At 42.1% G+C, this 21,771-nt stretch overlaps 1 protein-coding gene across 2 annotated transcripts in view; it reads right to left on the reverse strand.

Moving 5' to 3' along the window:
• Positions 1 to 13,855: 13,855 nt before the first annotated feature.
• LOC123483070 (spastin-like) overlaps positions 13,856 to 21,771 on the reverse strand; it is a 33,276-nt gene continuing 25,360 nt past the window's right edge. For both annotated transcript variants that reach the window (XM_045212514.1, XM_045212513.1), the window contains one exon: positions 13,856 to 14,307. In XM_045212514.1, the coding sequence (XP_045068449.1) occupies positions 14,182 to 14,307 (126 nt within the window). In that variant the 3' untranslated portion in view covers positions 13,856 to 14,181. The remainder of the gene's footprint in view (positions 14,308 to 21,771) is intronic.

Below are 21,771 nucleotides of genomic sequence, written 5' to 3' on the forward strand. Positions count from 1 at the left end.
AGTGTATATTCGCATACATACATTTTGTATTGACATCACATGAATTCCAAACTACCAATATACTTTATGCACCAAAGTGATTAGGCCATAAATACTCCAGTGCCTTTTTATTATACCCATAATGGACACCCCAAAACATGTTTTAATTCTTTAAATGACAGAATTAGTTAATTATGGTAAAAATCTACTCAGCAGTCCTCCAAAGTGGTTTCAGAAGCTTCTCGTCATTCCACAGCTGGCTGCAACGTTATCCTGGGTCATGTTCATTAGGCACAAAACCTAAGATAACAAACCTAGACTTGTCCAATAAGAAATGCTCATTTTCATTTTACGTTGCAGAACGTTTTAAAACATTTCCTTAATGAACACGACCCTACTCTTGGTGTTTAATTTGTCCTGGTTGGAAATGGCTGCTATGTTTGGCTTTGCTGTCGAAGACACTGAAATGTTGACAATCCTCTCAGCCCTACCCCATATGCCTCATTCTTGGATGTGGCAAGACAACTTAACTTAGGCACCATCCCAACTTGTCACAACTGTGGGAAGCATTAGCGTCAACATGGGCCAGCATCCCTGTGGAACGCTTTCGACACCTTGTAGATTCCATACCCTGATGAATTGAGGCTATTCTGAGGGCAAAAGGGGGTGAAACTCAATGTTAGGAAGGTGTTCCTAATGGTTTGTACACTCCGTGTACAGCTGTGTATCATCAGCGTAGCTGTGGAAATTAACACCATTCTTCCTAATAATGCTGCCAAGGGGTAACATATTTAAACTAAACAGTATAGGGCCCAAAATCGATCCTTGAGGGACACCACATTAGATCTCTACTTTTCATGCATGGTCACCCAGGGCAATAAAATATTCTCTGTCAGTCAGATATGTCTTAAACCAGTTCAGTACTGAGCCTGAGAGGCCAACCCTATTCTGTAGTCTGTCCAAGAGGATACCATGATCTTCAGTATCCAGGAGTACAAAGACAGAGAGCTTTTTAGCATCAGTGTTAATCCTAAAGACGTCCACTACCTTGACAAGTGCCGTCTGCTGTGGTGGGGCGAAAACCAGACTGGAATTTTTCTGGAATTATCACTGAGGAAGTCATTGAGCTGTTTAAAAATGTTGCTTAGAAAAGGGAGGTTAGAAATTGGTCTATAATTGCTGAGGGCTGACAGATCTAGTGTGCTGTTCTTAAGAAGTGGATTCACTAAGACCGTTTAAAGTGCCTTTCACATTGTCCACCTAAGCTAAAACCTCATTGACGACATCTTATCTCTGAAGTACCCTGCAAACTCTTCACATTTAGAAGTGGAAAGCAGATCATAAGGGGTAGAGGGGACAGGATTAATAAGGCTCTCAATAGTTGAGAAAAGCACCCTCTGATTATTCTGATTTTCCGATATCAATATGGAGAAATGAGCTCGTCTAGCATTTCAAATTGCCTTATTTTAATTAGCAATGTGTTCTATTAAAATATCAAAGTGGACCTGTAATTTCAACTTCCTCCATACCCATTCAGCCTTTCGAAAGTTTCTCGAGTTGATTTATATCCTCATTCCTCCAAGGGAGGTTTCCGTTTAGGGATTACCTTTTTTAATTTGATTGGTGCAACAGTTACATTTAACTTGGTATAAAAGTAACTTACTAGATCATCACAAGAGGAGGGTAGAATAGGCAGTGGCATATCATTTATATAACCTCTTAGCTACTTCAGAGGTAAGACAACGCTTTTTAACAATACTCTCTAACATATTGCATTGTGGGAGTCAATGCAGTGAAAAATGCACAGTAATGGTCAGACAAAGCTACATCAACAAGAGGATATTTGAATGTTGAGCCCGTGTGTACTCACTAGGTCCAAAGTATGGCCATGGTTGTGGGTCCATTGAATTCAATAGACTCAAAAACGTCATAGTTTTGGTCTGATTATCTACAGTGCCTTCAGAAAGTATTCATACCCCTTGACTTATTGTTGTGTTACAGCCTGAATTCAAAATGATTAAATATATTTTTTTCTCACCCATCTACACACAATGCCCCATAATGACAAAGTGAAAACATGTTTAGACATTTTTGTAGACCTGCTTTAAATAAAATACAGAAATATCTCATTTACATAAATATTCACACCCCTAAGTCAATACATATTTGAATCACCTTTGGCAGCTATTACAGGAGTCTTTCTGGGTATGTCTCGTAAGAGCTTTGCACACCTGGATTGTACAATATTTGCCCATTATTCTTTTCAAAATTCTTAAATCTCTGTCAAATTGGTTGTTGATCATTTCTAGACAACCATTTTCATGTCTTATCATAGATTTTCAAGCACATTTGAGTCAAAACTAACTCGGTCACTCAGGAACATTCACGGTCTTCCTGGTAAGCAACTCCAGTGTAGACTTGGCCTTGTGTTTTAGGTTATTGTCCTGCTGAAATATGAATTAATCTCCCAGTGTCTGTTGGAAAGCAGACTGAACCAGTTTTCCTTTAGGATTTTGCAGTTTATTTTTAATCCCGAAAAACACCCCAGGCCTTAACGATTACAAGAATACACATAACATGATGCAGTCACCACTATGCTTGAAAATATGGAGAGTGGGACTCAGTAATGTGTTATTGGATTTGCCCCAAACATAACACTTTGTATTCAGGAAAAAAAGTGAATTGCTTTGCCACATTTTTTACAGTATTACTTTAGTGCCTTGTTGCAAACAGGATGCCTGTTTTGGAATATTTGTATTCTGTACATGTTTCCTTCTTTCACTCTGTCAATTAGGTTAGTATTGTGGAGTAACTACATAGTTGATCCATCCTGAGTTCTCCTATCACAGCCATTAAACTCTGTTTTAAAGTCACTGTTGGCCTCATGGTGAAATCCCTGAGCGGTTTCCTTCCTCTCCAGCAACTGAGTTAGGAAGGACGCCTGTATCTTTGTAGTGACTGGGTGTATTGATTCACCATGCTCATAGGGATATTCAATGTATTTTTTTAAAATTATTCACTGTTCAACTGAGGGACCTTACAGATAAATGTATGCTTGGGGTACAGATATGATGTAGTCATTCAAAAGTGATGTTAAACACTATTGCACACAGAGTGAGTCCATGCAACTTATATTACTTGTTAAGCAAATTGTTACTCCTGAATTTATTTAGGCTTGCCATAACAAAGGGGTTGAATACTTATTGACTCAAGACATTTCAGCTTTTCATTTTTAATTAATTTGTAAAAAGAAAAAGAAAACAATTCCACTTTGACATTATGGGGTATTGTGTGTAGGCCAGTGACAAAAACAAATTTAATCAAATGTAACACAACAAAATGTGGAAAAAGTCAAGGGGTGTGAATACTTTCTGAAGGCACTGTATATTTAAATTGAAATCACCTGAGATCACAATTTTGTTATAATTTGAATGAATGATGAACAGAAATTCTGAAAAATCTTTTAAGCAAGTGGGACATGGCTTTGGTGGTCTATAGAGGGTTTCGACAAGGACAGATGGTTGACATTTTAACAATACAGCATAATGTTTAAAGGAACTTAAGTGACCGACAGAGATGTCCCTGCCATTTCGAGCATTCGAAAAATAGTGACTGTCCCCTCTCCCTTTTTTTCCCTTGTCTCAAAGAATGACAAAACTATATTTCGGGGAGAAGCTTCAATAAGACAAGTTTCAGTTAGAAACATATAGTTCTATATTGTGACTAAGATTACTAGTTACTATATTGTAACTAAGATTTATTAGAGCGATCTAACATTAAATAGTCCCATCCTCATTTTGACAGGGCTGCCCTGTCTTTAAGGAACCTGCCTTGAAACAGTTCATGCAACAGGCACAAGATTTCTCACATTTGATTCAGGCTGTATTTGTTGTCTTTGCTGTGTGAAGCTAGCCAAAATAAGGATTAACCACGATAGTGTAATTTGCACTTCACCTTCAAAATAAAAGTCCCCCATTGAAACTGATCCAAATAGTGGAATAATAGACAAAAAATGTTAAATGCCATTGAACGGGGTATGGTAATAGGTTTGAAGTGCACCAGTTTGTGTTCAGAACTGCAACGCGTCTGGGTTTTTCCACACTCAACAGTTTTCCGGGGGTTGGGAGGGTGCAACTCAATATCTCCAGAAGTTGTGTTAATGGTGAATATGCTGAAAAGGCAGGGCAAACAACAAAACACACATAAAAAAAAATGGAAATAATTGTATTAAACTCCCACACGCACTCCCACACATATAAATTACTTCTTTCAAGTCACTTCAGTAAATATTCCTTAAAAAACAGGAGGAAATCATTTATACAGACACTCCAGCTTTACATTTCCAAACTGCTATTGAAGAAACATTAATTTACAGTCAACACATAATTTAAATAGTAATATCGTTCAGTGACGTGCAACGCATTGCTGTGAATGAAGCATGCCTGAATATGAGGTCCTGTATGTGTGACATGTATAAGGTCCTGCTGGTTTTCTGTTCTACTTGATAATTAATTGCACACACCTGATGTCCCAGGTATAAATCAGTCCCTGATTAGAGGGGAACAATGAAAAATGCAGTGGCACTGGCTTCGTGGTCCAGTATTGAGTTTGAGGGGAATAGGCGATTCACTTCAAACCATGAAGTCCAAATGTAACAATCAAATTCAGTACAGCGTAAACAAGCAACAAATAATGTAGTGGTGCGCTGCATCATAACTATCAAGCGGAACAAGCATTGCAAAAAAAGTTAACCAAGCAACTGGTTGCAACATATTTTTTTTTTTTACTAAGAAGCTAGAATCATTCACAGCAAATCCTTCTATACGCAGAAACAGATCATTTGTAAAGTGGGGTACCCGGTCTTATTTTACACAAATGCATTACAAAAGCCCTGATTTATGTTTGACATCGTAAAAGTATCCCACTGGGCACAGACGTCAATTCAATGTCTATTCCACGTTGGTTCAACATAATTTCATTGAAATGACATGGAAACAATGTTGATTCAACCAATGTGTGCCTAGTGGGATACTACTCAAAACAGTTTAAGCTGGTTTACACAAAGGAAACACAAGACCCCTTTAAATCAGTTGCAGATAAAGTTAAATTGCATTGGGGATTAATTCAGAATGTTTATGCTGTTTCGGAAGTTTGAATCAAGTTTAAATCAATACCCCAATGAGCTGTTTTCACGGATATTGTTCTATATTGACGCCAAACCACACCTGTAACAGTGTTAACATTCAGAGAGAAGCCACATTTTGGTATCCCTATCTGTCATTGATTTAATTGGAGTCTTGATGTCAAGCATATTGGCACATTATTCCAATGCATCTCAGTCAAAAGGCAGTGTCCATTTTAAAAACCCTCCCTTACGAAAAAAGATTGCAGTTAGAGTGCAGTATAACTGCATTATGCTGCAGTTATTCAGCAATTACTTAGTCCAAAATACCACAGTCGACTGCATTTACTGCACTTTTACTGCAGCAATCTTTTTTTGTAAGAGCTGCTGTCACTGTGAGGTGAATGGCCAGAGAAAAGGGAAGAAGCACCATTTTGTGTTGTGAAAACCAAAAAACTAAGGCACAGATCCATGCTACCATGCACACGACTAAGGCCTCGCTCGTTGGAGGGACGTCACGCACAAACGTTGTGTACAATGGGATCGTTATATACAGTGCATTCGGAAAGTATTCAGACCCCTTGACCTTTTCCACATTTTGTTACATTACAGCCTTATTCTAAAATTTATTAAATACAATTTTCCCTCATCAATCTACACACAATACCCCATAATGACAAGGCGAAAACAGATTTTTTGAATTTTTTATTATAAACAGAAATTCCTTATTTACATAAATATTCAGATCCTTTGCTATGAGACTCGAAATTGAGCTCGGGTGCATCCTGTTTCCATTGATCATCCTTGAGATGTTTCTACAACTTGATTGGAGTCCACCTGTGGTAAATTCAATTGATTGGACATGATTTGGAAAGGCACACACGTCTACTGTATACAGTGGGGAAAACAAGTATTTAGTCAGCCACCAATTGTGCAAGTTCTCCCACTTAAAAAGATGAGAGAGGCCTGTAATTTTCATCATAGGTACACGTCAACTATGACAGACAAATCGAGGAAAAAAAAATCCAGAAAATCACATTGTAGGATTTTTTATGAATTTATTTGCAAATTATGGTGGAAATAAGTATTTGGTCACCTACAAACAAGCAAGATTTCTGGCTCTCACAGACCTGTAACTTTTTCTTTAAGAGGCTCCTCTGTCCTCCACTCGTTACCTATATTAATGGGACCTGTTTGAACTTGTTATCAGTATAAAAGACACCTGTCCACAACCTCAAACAGTCACACTCCAAACTCCACTATGGCCAAGACCAAAAAGCTGTCAAAGGACACCAGAAACAAAATTGTAGACCTGCACCAGGCTGGGAAGACTGAATCTGCAATAGGTAAGCAGCTTGGTTTGAAGAAATCAACTGTGGGAGCAATTATTAGGAAATGGAAGACATACAAGACCACTGATAATCTCCCTCGATCTGGGGCTCCACGCAAGATCTCACCCCGTGGGGTCAAAATGATCACAAGAACGGTGAGCAAAAATCCCAGAACCACACGGGGGGACCTAGTGAATGACCTGCAGAGAGCTGGGACCAAAGTAACAAAGCCTACCATCAGTAACACACTACGCCGCCAGGGACTCAAATCCTGCAGTGCCAGACGTGTCCCCCTGCTTAAGCCCAGGCCCGTCTGAAGTTTGCTAGAGTGCATTTGGATGATCCAGAAGAGGATTGGGAGAATGTCATATGGTCAGATGAAACCAAAATATAACTTTTTGGTAAAAACTCAACTCGTCGTGTTTGGAGGACAAAGAATGCTGAGTTGCATCCAAAGAACACCATACCTACTGTGAAGCATGGGGGTGGAAACATCATGCTTTGGGGCTGTTTTTCTGCAAAGGGACCAGGACGACTGATCCGTGTAAAGGAAATAATGAATGGGGCCATGTATCGTGAGATTTTGAGTGAAAACCTCCTTCCATCAGCAAGGGCATTGAAGATGAAACGTGGCTGGGTCTTTCAGCATGACAATGATCCCAAACACACCGCCCGGGCAACGAAGGAGTGGCTTCGTAAGAAGCATTTCAAGGTCCTGGAGTGGCCTAGCCAGTCTCCAGATCTCAACCCCATAGAAAATATTTTGAGGGGAGTTGAAAGTCCGTGTTGCCCAGCAACAGCCCCAAAACATCACTGCTCTAGAGGAGATCTGCATGGAGGAATGGGCCAAAATACCAGCAACAGTGTGTGAAAACCTTGTGAAGACTTACAGAAAACGTTTGACCTGTGTCATTGCCAACAAAGGGTATATAACAAAGTATTGAGAAACTTTTGTTATTGACCAAATACTTATTTTCCACCATAATTTGCAAATAAATTCATTACAAATCCTACAATGTGATTTTCTGGATTTTTTTTCTTCTCATTTTGTCTGTCATAGTTGACGTGTACCTATGATGAAAATTACAGGCCTCTCTCATCTTTTTAAGTGGGAGAACTTGCACAATTGGTGGTTGACTAAATACTTTTTTTCCCCACTGTATAAGGTCCCACAGTTGAAAAAACAGATCTGGGGAAGGGTACCAAAAAATGTCTGCAGCATTGAAGGTCCCCAAGAACACAGTGGCCTCCATCATTCTTAAATGGAAGAAGTTTGGAACCACCAAGACTCTTCCTAAAGCTGGCCGCCCGGCCAAACTGAGCAATCGGGGGAGAAGGGCATTGATCACGGAGTTGACCAAGGACCCGATGGTCACTCTGACAGAGCTCTAGAGTTCCTCTGTGGAGATGGGAGAACCTTCCAGAAGGACAAGCATCTCTGCAGCACTCCACCAATCAGGCCTTTATGGTAGAGTGGCCAGACGGAAGCCACTCCTCAGTAAAAGGCACATGACAGCCCGCTTGGAGTTTGCCAAAAGGCACCTAAAGGACTCTCAGACAATGAGAAACAAGATTCTCTGGTCTGATGAAACCAAGATTGAACTATTTGGCCTGAATGCCAAGCGTCACATCTGGAGGAAACCTGGCACCATCGCTACGGTGAAGCATGGTGGTGGCAACATCATGCTGTGGTGATGATTTTCAGTAGCAGGGACTGAAAGACTAGTCAGGGACGAGGGAAAGATGAACGGAGCAAAGTACAGAGAGATCCTTGATGAAAACCTGCTCCAGAGTGCTCAGGATCTCAGACTAGGGTGAAGGTTCACCTTCCACCAGGACAACGACCCTAAGCACACAGCCAAGACAACGCAGGAGTGAGAATGGCGCCGGAGGGGATGGCTGCCGTTTATAGACTCTTAACCAATCGTGCTATTTTGTTAGTTTTTTCACATTGTTTGTAATTTAATTTGTACATAACGTTGCTGCTACCGTCTCTTATGACCGAAAAGAGCTTCCGTACATCAGAACAGCGATTACTCACCTTGAACTGGACAAATCATGTTTATTTAAATGAGTTGGACTAGAGGGATTTGCTCCAGAAACCTGACAGAGCCCTCATCCCCGTCATTCACAGTAGAAAGAAAAGGAGATATCGCGGAAGGAGATCGGGGTGCCTGGTAAGGAGCTGGCGACGAGTGGCAAATCTGCTTTTGCCATCGATACTAATTGACCAACGTACAATCGCTTGATAATAAAGTGGACGAACTACAAGCACGTATATCCTACCAACGGGATATTAAAAACTGTAATATCTGGTTTCACCGAGTCGTGGCTGAACGACGACAAGAATAACATACAGCTGGCTGGTTATACACTGTACCTTTAAACAGGTCAACATTCACAAGGCCGAAGGGCCAGACGGATTACAATTTGTAAGTCGCTCTGGATAAGAGCGTCTGCTAAATGATGTAAATGTAAATTACCAGGACGTGTACTCCGAGCATGCGCTGACCAACTGGCAAGTGTCTTCACTGACATTTTCAACCTCTCCCTGTCTGAGTCTGTAATACCAACATGTTTCAAGCAGACCACCATAGTCCCTGTGCCCAAGAACACTAAGGTAACCTGCCTAAATGACTACCGACCCATTGCACTCACATCTGTAGCCATGAAGTGCTTTGAAAGGCTGGTCATGGCTCACATCAACACCATTATCCCAGAAACCCTAGACCCACTCCAATTTGCATACCGCCCCAACAGATCCACAGATGAAGCAATCTCTATTGCGCTCCAAACTGCCCTTTCACACCTGGACAAAAGGAACACCTATGTGAGAATGCTATTCATTGACTACAGCTCAGCGTTCAACACCATAGTGCCCTCAAAGCTCATCACTAAACTAAGGACCATGGGACTAAACACCTCTCTCTGCAACTGGATCCTGGACTTCTTGACGGGCTGCCCCCAGGTGGTAAGGGTAACAACAAATCCGCCACGCTGATCCTCAACAAGGGGGCCCCTCAGGGATGCGTGCTCAGTCCCCTCCTGTACTCCCTGTTCACTCATGACTGCATGGCCAGGCACGACTCCAACACCATCATTAACTTTGCAGATGACACAACAGTGGTAGGCCTGATCACAGACAACGACGAGACAGCCTATAGGGAGGAGGTCAGAAACCTGGCCATGTGGTGCCAGGACAACAACCTCTCCCTCAACGTGATCAAGACAAAGGAGATGATTGTGGACTACAGGAAAAAGAAGAGGACCGAGCATGCCCCCATTCTCATCGACAGGGCTGTAGTGGAGCAGGTTGAAAGCTTCAAGTTCCTTGGTGTCCACATCACCAACAAACTAACATGGTCCAAGCACACCAAGACCGTTGTGAAGAGGGCACGACAAAACCTATTCCCCCTAAGGAGACTGAAAATATTTGGCATGGGTCCTCAGATCCTCAAAAGATTCTACAGCTGCACCATCGAGAGCATACTGACTGGTTGCATCACTGCCTGGTATGGCAACTGCTTCGCCTCTGACCGCAAAGCGCTACAGAGGGTAGTGCGTATGGCCCTGTACATCACTGGGGCCAAGCTTCCTGCCATCCAGGACCTCTATACCAGATTCTAAACAGCTTCTACCCCCAAGCCATAAGACTCCTGAACATCTAATCAAAGCTACCCAGACTATTTGCATTGCCCCCCCTTATTTTACGCTGCTGCTACTCTCTGTTTATTATCTATGCATAGTCACTTTAATAACTCTACCTATGTACATATTACCTCGACTAACCAGTGTCCCCACACATTGACTCGGTACACCCTGTATATACAGTTGAAGTCGGAAGTTTGCATACACCTTAGCCAAATACATTTAAACTCAGTTTTTCATAATTCCTGACATTTAATCCTAGTAAAAATTCCCTGTCTTAGGTCAGTTAGGATCACCACTTTATTTTAAGAATGTGAAATGTCAGAATAATAGTAGAGAGAATGATTTATTTCAGCTTTTATTTATTTCATCACATTCCCAGTGGGTCAGAAGTTTACATACACTCAATTAGTATTTGGTAGCATTGCCTTTAAATTGTTTAACTTGGGTCAAATGTTTCCGGTAGCCTTCCACAAGCTTCCCACAATAAGTTGGGTGAATTTTGGCCCATTCCTCCTGACAGAGCTGATGTAACTGAGTCAGGTTTGTAGGCCTTGCTCGCACATGCTTTTTCAGTTCTGCCCACAAATCTTCTATAGGATTGAGGTCAGGTCTTTGTGATGGCCACTCCAATACCTTGACTTTGTTGTCCTTAAGCCATTTTGCCACAACTTTGGAAGTATGCTTGGGGGTCATTGTCCATTTGGAAGACCCATTTGCGACCAAGCTTTAACTTCATGACTGATGTCTTGAGATGTTGCTTCAATATATCCACATAATTTTCCTTCCTCATGATGCCATCTATTTTGTGAAGTGCACCAGTCCCTCCTGCAGCAAAGCACCCCCACAGCATGATGCTGCCACCCCGTGCTTCACAGTTGGGATGGTGTCCTTCTGCTTGCAAGCACCCCCTTTTTCCTCCAAACATAAGAATGGTCATTATGGCCAAACAGTTATATTTTTGTTTCATCAGACCAAAGGACATTTCTCAAAATAATATGATATTTGTCCCCATGTGCAGTTGCAAACAGTAGTCTGGCTTTTTTATGGCGGTTTTGGAGCAGTGGCTTCTTCCTTGCTGAGCGGCCTTTCAGGTTATGTCGATATAGGACTCGTTTTACTGTGGATATAGATACTTTTGTACCCGTTTCCTCCAGCATCTTCACAAGGTCCTTTGCTGTTGTTCTGGGATTGATTTGCACTTTTCGCACCAAAGTTCGTTCATCTCTAGGAGACAGAACGCGTCTCCTTCCTGAGCGGTATGACGGCTGCGTGGTCCCATGGTGTTTATACTTGCGTACTATTGTTTGTACAGATGAATGTGGTACCTTCAGGCATTTGGAAATTGCTCCCAAGGATGAACCAGACTTGTGGAGGTCTACAATTGTTTTTCTGAGGTCTTGGCTGATTTCTTTTGATTTTCCCATGATGTCAAGCAAAGAGGCACTGAGTTTGAAGGTAGGCCTTGAAATACATCCACAGGTACACCTCCAATTGACTCAAATTATGTCAATTAGCCTATCAGAAGCTTCTAAAGCCATGACATCATTTTCTGGAATTTTCCAAGTTGTTTAAAGGCACAGTCAACTTAGTGTATGTTAACTTCTGACCCACTGGAATTGTGATACAGTGAATTATTAGTGAAATAATCTGTCTGTAAACAATTGTTGGAAAAATGACTTGTGTCATGCACAAAATAGATGTCCTAACCGACATGCCAAAACTATAGTTCGTTAACAAGAAATTTGTTGAAAAACTAGTTTTAATGACTCCAACCTAAGTGTATGTAAACTTCAGACTTCAACTGTAGCCTAGCTACTGTTATTTTACTGCTGCTCTTTAATTTTTTGTTAAATGTATTTCTTAAAACTGCATTGTTGGTTAAGGGCTTGTAAGTAAGCATTTCTCTGTAAAGGTCTACAGTCGTGGTCAAAAGTTGAGAATGACACAAGTATTGGTCTTCACAAAGATCGCTGCTTCAGTGTTATGAGATATTTTTGTCAGATGTTACTATGGTATACTGAAGTATAATTACAAGCATTCCATAAGTGTCAAAGGCTTTTATTGACAATTACATTAGGTTTATGCAAAGAGTCAATATTTGCAGTGTTGACCCTTCTTTTTCAAGACCTCTGCAATCCGCCCTGGCATGCTGTCAATGAACTTCTGGGCCACATCCTGACTGATGGCAGCCCATTCTTGCATAATCAATGCTTGGAGTTTGTCAGAATTTGTGGGTTTTTGTTTGTCCACCCGCCTCTTGAGGATCGACCACAAGTTCTCAATGGGATTAAGGTCTGGGGAGTTTCCTGGCCATGGACCCAAAATGTCGATGTTTTGTTCCCCGAGCCACTTAGTTATCACTTTTGCCTTATGGCAAGGTGCTCCATCATGCTGGAAAAGGCATTGGTCGTCACCAAACTGTTCTTGGATGGTTGGGAGAAGTTGCTCTTGGAGGATGTGTTGGTACCATTCTTTATTCATGGCTGTGTTCTTAGGGAAAATTGAGAGTGAGCTTTACTGTTGGCATGACACAGGACTGATGGTAGCGCTCACCTTGTCTTCTCCGGACAAGGTGTTTTCCGGATGCCCCAAACAATCGGAAAGGGGATTCATCAGAGAAAATGACTTTACCCCAGTCCTCAGCAGTCCAATCCCTGTACCTTTTGCAGAATATCAGTCTGTCCCTGATGTTTTCCTGGAGAGAAGTGGCTTCTTTGCTGCCCTTCTTGACACCAGGCCATCCTCCAAAAGTCTTCACCTCACTGTGCGTGCAGATGCACTCACACCTGCCTGCTGCCATTCCTGAGCAAGCTCTGCACTGGTGGTGCCCCGATCCCGCAGCTGAATCAACTTTAGGAGACGGTCCTGGCGCTTGCTGGACTTTCTTGGGCGCCCTGACGCCTTCTTCACAACAATTGAACCTCTCTCCTTGAAGTTCTTGATGATCCGATAAATGGTTAATTTAGGTGCAATCTTACTAGCAGCAATATCCTTGCCTGTGAAGCCCTTTTTGTGCAAAGCAATGATGACGGCACGCGTTTCCTTGCAGGTAACCATGGTTAACAGAGGAAGAACAATGATTTCAAGCACCACCTTCCTTTTAAAGCTTCCAGTCTGTTATTCTAACTCAATCTGCATGACAGAGTGATTTCCAGCCTTGTCCTCGTCAACACTCTCACCTGTGTTAACGAGAGAATCACTGACATGATGGCAGCTGGTCCTTTCATGGCAGGGCTGAAATGCAGTGGAAATGTTTTGGGGGGATTAAGTTCATTTTCATGGCAATTAATTGCAATTCATCTGATCACTCTTCATGACATTCTGGAGTCTATGCAAATTGCCATCATCAAAACTGAGGCAGCAGATTTTGTGAAAATTAGTATTTGTGTCATTCTCAAAACTTTTGACCACGACCAGCCAGAGCCCAGACTTGAACCCGATCAAACATCTCTGGAGAGACCTGAAAATAGCTGTGCAGCGACGCTCCTCATCCAACCTGACAGAGCTTGAGAGGATCTGCAGAGAAGAATGGGAGAAACTCCCCAAATACAGGTGTGCCAAGCTTGTAACGTCATACCCAAGAAGACACAAGGCTGCAAAAGGTGCTTCAACAAAGTACTGAGTAAAGAGTCTGAATACTTGTGTAAATTTCTTTTTTTAAATATAAATGTGCAAACATTTCTAAAAACTTGTTTTTACTTTGTCATCATGGGTTGTGTTTAGATTGATGAGGGAAAAAACAATTGAAATCAACTTTAAAATAAGGCTGTAACGTAACAATGTGGAAAAAGTAAAGGGGTCTGAATACTTTCAGAATGCACTGTACATGTGCCTTGTCTCAAGGTACCGTTTTATTAATCATTTCAAATTGAAGGATATTCATATTTATTTATAAAATCACTGACTATAATAGTTTGGAAGACAGCCGTATCATAACACACAATACATTGTTTCTTAGAACAGTCCTATGACCTTAGAGTTAACGTAAAACAATAACAAAAAATAACAAACAAATCTCTGTTTAAAATACTTTTCAAGCCACTGCCTCAATGGAGGTTCAGGTTTAGGACAGAGGCTGTACGTGTGTCCCCTCTCGTCTCATATACCCGTGGAGTCCCCATAGTCCTTGTTCCAGCGCACATACAGGCCCAGCGTCTGTGGTCCGACACTCCTCTTGATCTTCTTCAGTGACTCCACGAAATCAGAGAACCGGATATTCCTCACCTGCACAAGGGCACAGAACACTACAGTGATGAAGAGTGCAACAACAGCAGGGTGGTTCATTCACACCAAACGGAAGAAAACGGACTGAAACTGCGAGGGAACACCTGAACCTGTCCAATGAGAAGCGCTCTTTTTCTGTAGATAAAAGTTTTGCACTCATTAAGAGTTCTTTAAAAAAATGTAACCTTTATTTTACCAGGCCATCAATTAAGAACTACCGTAATTTTCTGACTATAAGCCGCGCCTTTTTTCCAATTTTTCGACCCTGCGGCTTATATAACGGTGTGGCTAATCTATGGATTTTTACAGCTAACGGCCACTAGAAGACCTCCTAAATCTATGGATTTTACAGGTTACAGTCCACCAACTTTAACTCTATGGGCTCTATGACCGGTCCGCGCCCCCCACCTTTAAGCGGCGGGCTCCAGCAGGAAAAGCTGGAGGCCGGAAAAGAGTGAGACAGGTAGTGCGCAAAAGTAAAAGTGGAACCGAGAGTGGTACGAGAGACAGAACGAGAGCAAGACAGACAGACATTACGAGAGCGAGACAGTTTGTCTCTTTCCCGACAATCCCCTGTGCACGAACCCTTACATATGGTAATTAAACATTAAAACACCTGCGGCTTATAGTCCAGTGCGGCTTATATATGTACACATCATTCAATATCATTCAATTTAGCTGCTGCGGCTTATACTCCTGTGCGCCTTATAGTGCGCAAAATACGGTAATTGGGACGATATATGACAGGTAGGGTTTTTCATTAAATGTCTATATTTAACGTTGTGAATGCTGCACGTTTGAATGCTGCAAATACTTGAGCTTGCCTGTTGCAATGGAACCAATAGCGGTCCTGCAGGGGCCACACCACCGCCGCAGCAAGTTGAATGACAAAGGGGCCAAGTCGAAGGAGGAAGTGGCCAAGTTGAAGGACGATGGAATGAGTCTGAAGAAGGACGGGACTCGGATCCATTATGTCAGAGGAACCATTACTCACTGTGCAGAGGCATCTAGAGGTTCAGAAGAGTCATAGCCGCGGGAAGATGTTTGGGGGAAGATGTCTGTGCTACAGACGGCTATATTGGTCCACCAATACAGGACTAGTAAAGGCCCAGTGCACTATTTTAGTGGAAAAAAAAATATATATATATATATATACAGTGGGGAAAAAAAGTATTTAGTCAGCCACCAATTGTGCAAGTTCTCCCACTTAAAAAGATGAGAGAGGCCTGTAATTTTCATCATAGGTACACGTCAACTATGACAGACAAATTGAGGAAAAAAATCCAGAAAATCACATTGTATGATTTTTAATGAATTTATTTGCAAATTATGGTGGAAAATAAGTATTTGGTCACCTACAAACAAGCAAGATTTCTGGCTCTCACAGACCTGTAACTTCTTCTTTAAGAGGCTCCTCTGTCCTCCACTCGTTACCTGTATTAATGGCACCTGTTTGAACTTGTTATCAGTATAAAAGACACCTGTCCACAACCTCAAACAGTCACACTCCAAACTCCACTATGGCCAAGACCAAAGAGCTGTCAAAGGACACCAGAAACAAAATTGTAGACCTGCACCAGGCTGGGAAGACTGAATCTGCAATAGGTAAGCAGCTTGGTTTGAAGAAATTAACTGTGGGAGCAATTATTAGGAAATGGAAGACATACAAGACCACTGATAATCTCCCTCGATCTGGGGCTCCACGCAAGATCTCACCCCGTGGGGTCAAAATGATCACAAGAACGGTGAGCAAAAATCCCAGAACCACACGGGGGGACCTAGTGAATGACCTGCAGAGAGCTGGGACCAAAGTAACAAAGCCTACCATCAGTAACACGCTACGCTGCCAGGGACTCAAATCCTGCAGTGCCAGACGTGTCCCCCTGCTTAAGCCAGTACATGTCCAGGCACATCTAAAGTTTGCTAGAGTGCATTTGGATGATCCAGAAGAGGATTGGGAGAATGTCATATGGTCAGATGAAACCAAAATATAACTTTTTGGTAAAAACTCAACTCGTCGTGTTTGGAGGACAAAGAATGCTGAGTTGCATCCAAAGAACACCATACCTACTGTGAAGCATGGGGGTGGAAACATCATGCTTTGGGGCTGTTTTTCTGCAAAGGGACCAGGACGACTGATCCGTGTAAAGGAAATAATGAATGGGGCCATGTATCGTGAGATTTTGAGTGAAAACCTCCTTCCATCAGCAAGGGCATTGAAGATGAAACGTGGCTGGGTCTTTCAGCATGACAATGATCCCAAACACACTGCCCGGGCAACGAAGGAGTGGCTTCGTAAGAAGCATTTCAAGGTCCTGGAGTGGCCTAGCCAGTCTCCAGATCTCAACCCCATAGAACATCTTTGGAGGGAGTTGAAAGTCCGTGTTGCCCAGCGACAGCCCCAAAACATCTCTGCTCTAGAGGAGATCTGCATGGAGGAATGGGCCAAAATACCAGCAACAGTGTGTGAAAACCTTGTGAAGACTTACAGAAAACGTTTGACCTGTGTCATTGCCAACAAAGGGTATATAACAAAGTATTGAGAAACTTTTGTTATTGACCAAATACTTATTTTCCACCATAATTTGCAAATAAATTCATAAAAAATCCTACAATGTGATTTTCTGGAAAAAAAATCTCATTTTGTCTGTCATAGTTGACGTGTACCTATGATGAAAATTACAGGCCTCTCTCATCTTTTTAAGTGGGAGAACTTGCACAATTGGTGGCTGACTAAATACTTTTTTCCCCCACTGTATGTATAGATTCCATTTGGATTACTGTTACAGTGCTATTTGCGTTGTTAATTGGATTTGTTCTGACATTTCTTAATTTCTTTCTTTTTACTTTTGGGATTATGTGTGTATTGTTTTGTATTGCTAGGTATTACTGCAATACAGTTACTGTTGGAGCTAGAAACACAAGCATTTCACTGCACCTGCGATAACATCTGAAAATCTGTGTAAGCAACCAATAAACGTTAATTTGATATGTTTTTACAATTCCAATTCAAAAAGTCTAAACAGTCTAATTCCAATTCCATAACATTAAGATATTTTACATTTGAATTTAATTCACTGTAAATTCTCAACTTCATGAGTGAATTCAAGAATTTATCCCAACCCTGGTAGATACACCCTTTAATTCAAGTGAGCACCAGAAAGAGACTTGGTTAGCAGTGTTTCTGTAGTGCACATGTGATTGCAGTTTGCTAAACAAATCGCCACTGGATTGATGCAAATAATCATGTCATTCTGCCAGGTAGGCATACGCTACTTTGTAGTTAACATTTAATTGAGAAGGTTTTTGGGAAAGCATTTCCATCAACCAGTTGACGTCATCATTAGCATCATCGCTAACGGCTACACAAAGTAGACAAACACGCACACAGACCGGGGAAAAAAGTATTTGATCCCCTGCTGATTTTGTACGTTTGCCCACTGACAAAGACATGATCAGTCTATAATTTTAATGGTAGGTTTATTTGAACAGTGAGAGACAGAATAACAACAAAATAATCCAGAAAAATGCATGTCAAAAATGTTATAAATTGATATGCATTTTAATGAGGGAAATAAGTATTTGACCCCTCTGCAAAACATGACTTAGTACTTGGTGGCAAAACCCTTGTTGGCAATCACAGGTCAGACGTTTCGTTTCTTGTAGTTGGCCACCAGGTTTGCACACATCTCAGGAGGGATTTTGTCCCACTCCTCTTTGCAGATCTTCTCCAAGTCATTAAGGTTTCGAGGCTCACGTTTGGTAACTCGTACCTTCAGTTTCCTCCACAGATTTTCTATGGGATTAAGGTCTGGAGAGTGGCTAGGCCACTCCAGGACCTTAATGTGCTTCTTCTTGAGCCACTCCTTTGTTGCCTTGGCCGTGTGTTTTGGGTCATTGTCGTGCTGGAATACCCATCCATGACCCATTTTCAATGCCCTGGCTGAGGGAAGGAGGTTCTCACCCAAGATTTGACGATACATGGCCCCGTCCATCGTCCCTTTGATGCGGTGAAGTTGTCCTGTCCCCTTAGCAGAAAAACACCCCCAAAGCATAATGTTTCCACCTCCATGTTTGACGGTGGGGATGGTGTTCTTGGGGTCATAGGCAGCATTCCTCCTCCACCAAACACGGCGAGTTGAGTTGATGCCAAAGAGCTCGATTTTGGTCTCATCTGACCACAACACTTTCACCCAGTTCTCCTCTGAATCATTCAGATGTTCATTGGCAAACTTCAGACAGGCCTGTATATGTGCTTTCTTGAGCAGGGGGACCTTGCGGGCGCTGCAGGATTTCAGTCCTTCACGGCGTAGTGTGTTACCAATTGTTTTCTTGGTGACTATGGTCCCAGCTGCCTTGAGATCATTGACAAGATCCTCCCGTGTAGTTCTGGGCTGATTCCTCACCGTTCTCATGATCATTGCAACTCCACGAGGTGAGATCTTGCATGGAGCCCCAGGCCGAGGGAGATTGACAGTTCTTTTGTGTTGTTTCTTCCATTTGCGAATAATCGCACCAACTGTTGTCACCTTCTCACCAAGCTGCTTGGCGATGGTCTTGTACCCCATTCCAGCCTTGTGTAGGTCTACAATCTTGTCCCTGACATCCTTGGAGAGCTCTTTGGTCTTGGCCATGGTGGAGAGTTTGGAATCTGATTGATTGATTGCTTCTGTGGACAGGTGTCTTTTATACAGGTAACAAACTGAGATTAGGAGCACTCCCTTTAATCTCAGCTCGTTACCTGTATAAAAAAGACACCTGGGAGCCAGAAATCTTTCTGATTGAGAGGGGGTCAAATACTTATTTCCCTCATTAAAATGCAAATCAATTTATAACATTCATGACATGTGTTTTTCTGGATTTTCTGGTTGTTATTCTGTCTCTCACTTTTCAAATAAACCTTCCATTAAAATTAGACTGATCATTTCTTTGTCAGTGGGCAAACGTACAAAATCAGCAGGGGATCAAATACTTTTTTCCCCTCACTGTAGCAGGACAGGGAAATTGTCAAATTCACACACTTATCAAGAGAACATCCTTGGTCATCTCTACTGCCTTTGATCTAGCGGATTCACTAAACACACATGCTTCGTTTGTAAATTATGTCTGAGTGTTGGAGTGTGCCCCTGGCTATCCGTTTTATTTTATTTTTTATTTTATGGTGCTGTCTGGTTTGCTTAATATAGGAATTTGAATACTTTTGATACTTAAGTATATTTGAGCAATTACATTTATGTTTGAAACTTTAAAAGTTTTATTCAAGTAGTATTTTACTGGGTGACTTTCACTTTTATTTGAGTCATTTTCTATAAAGGTATCTTTAGTTTTACTCAAGTAAAGTACTTTTTCCACCACTGAGTGCGCACTGAGTGTTAATGCGCAGGTGTTATCGGCTCTGTAAAACAGATGGCAGCGACCACGAAATGGCATATGCGAACGGGAGTAGATTACGTTGAAAACAACGGTCGGCCATCTTGGACGCTATCTCCAGTTCAAATTATATCCTGATGTCGACAGCAGATGAGAGTTCAAATCAAATCAAATTTGATTTGTTACATGCGCCAAATACAACAGTGAAATGCTTACATACAAGCCCTTAACAAACAATGCAGTTAAGAAAAATAAGTATTAAGAAAGTATTTACTAAAATAAACTGAAGTAAAAAATATATATAAAATAAAATATATAACAAATCATTCAAGAGCAACAATAAAATAACAGTAGCGAGGCTATATACAGGGGGTACCTGTACAGAGTCAATGTGCGGGGGGCACAGGTTAGTCAAAAGTTTGGACACCTACTCATTCAAGGGTTTTTCTTTATTTTTACTATTTTCTACATTGTAGAATAATAGTGAAGACATCAAAACTATGAAATAACACATATGGAATCACGTAGTAACCAAAAAAGTGTTAAACAAATAAAAATATATTTGAGATTTGAGATTCTTCAAACAGCCACCCTTTGCCTTGATGACAGCTTTGCACACTCTTGGCATTCTCTCAACCAGCTTCACCTGGAATTCTTTTCCAACAGTCTTGAAGAAGTTCCCACATATGCTGAGCACTTGTTGGCTGCTTTTCCTTCACTCTGCGGTCCGACTTATCCCAAACCATCTCAATTGGGTTGAGATCGGGGGATTGTGGAGGCCAGGTCATCTGATGCAGCACTCCACTCTCCTTCTTGGTAAAATAGCCCTTACACAGCCTGGAGGTGTGTTGGGTCATTGTCCTGTTGAAAAACAAATGATAGTCCCACTAAGCCCAAACCAGATGGGATGGCATGTCATTGCAGAATGCTGTGGTAGCCATGCTGGTTAAGCGTGCCTTGAATTCTAAATAAAATTACAGACAGTGTCACCAGCAAAGCACCCCCACACCATAACACCTCCTCCTCCATGCTTTACGGTGGGAAATACACATGAAGAGATCATCCGTTCACCCACACAGTGTCTCACAAAGATACGGCGGTTGGAACCAAAAATCTCCAACAACGCAAATAGTCCGGGTAGCAATTTGATTAGCTGTTCAGGAGTCTTATGGCTTGGGGTAAAAGCTGTTAAGAAGCCTTTTGGACCTAGACTTGGCACTCCGGTACTGCTTGCCGGAGGCCGAGCAGTTGCCATACCAGGCGGTGATGCAACCAGTCAGGATGCTCTCGATGGTGCAGCTGTTGAACCTTTTGAGGATCTGAGGACCCATGTCAAATATTTTCAGTCTCCTGAGGGGGAATAGGCTTTGTCGTGCCCTCTTCACGACTGACATGGTGCATTTGGACCATGATAATTTGTTGGTGATGTGGACACCAAGGAACTTGAAGCCCTCAACCTGCTCCACTACAGCCCTGTCGATGAGAATGGGGGCATGCTCAGTCCTCCTTTTCCTGTTGTCCACAATCATCTCCTTTGTCTTGATCACGTTGAGGGAGAGGTTGTTATCCTGGCACCACACAGCCAGGTCTCTGACCTATAGGCTCTCATCATTGTCGGTGATCAGGCCTACCACTGTTGTGTCGTCGGCAAACTTAATGATGGTGATGGAGTCGTGCTTGGCCATGCAGTCATGGGTGAACAGGGAGTACAGGAGGGGACTGAGCACGCACCCCTGAGGGGCCCCAGTGTTGAGGATCAGCGTGGCAGATGTGTTGTTACCTACCCTTACCACCTGGGGCGGCCCGTCAGGAAGTCCAGGATCCAGTTGCAGAGGGAGGTGTTTAGTCCCTGGGTCCTTAGCTTAGTGATGAGCTTGAGGGCACTATAGTGTTGAACGCTGAGCTGTAGTCAATGAATAGCATTCTCATGTAGGTGTTCCTTTTGTACAGGTGGGAAAGGGCAGTGTGCAATAGAGATTGCATCATCTGTGAATATGTTGGGGCGGTATGCAAATTGGAGTGGGTCTAGGGTTTCTGGGATAATGGTGTTGATGTGAGCCATGACCAGCCGTTCAAAGCACTTCAAAGCATATT

The sequence above is a fragment of the Coregonus clupeaformis genome, unplaced genomic scaffold, assembly GCF_020615455.1.
Source record: "Coregonus clupeaformis isolate EN_2021a unplaced genomic scaffold, ASM2061545v1 scaf0018, whole genome shotgun sequence".
NCBI classification, from domain to species: Eukaryota; Metazoa; Chordata; class Actinopteri; order Salmoniformes; family Salmonidae; genus Coregonus; species Coregonus clupeaformis.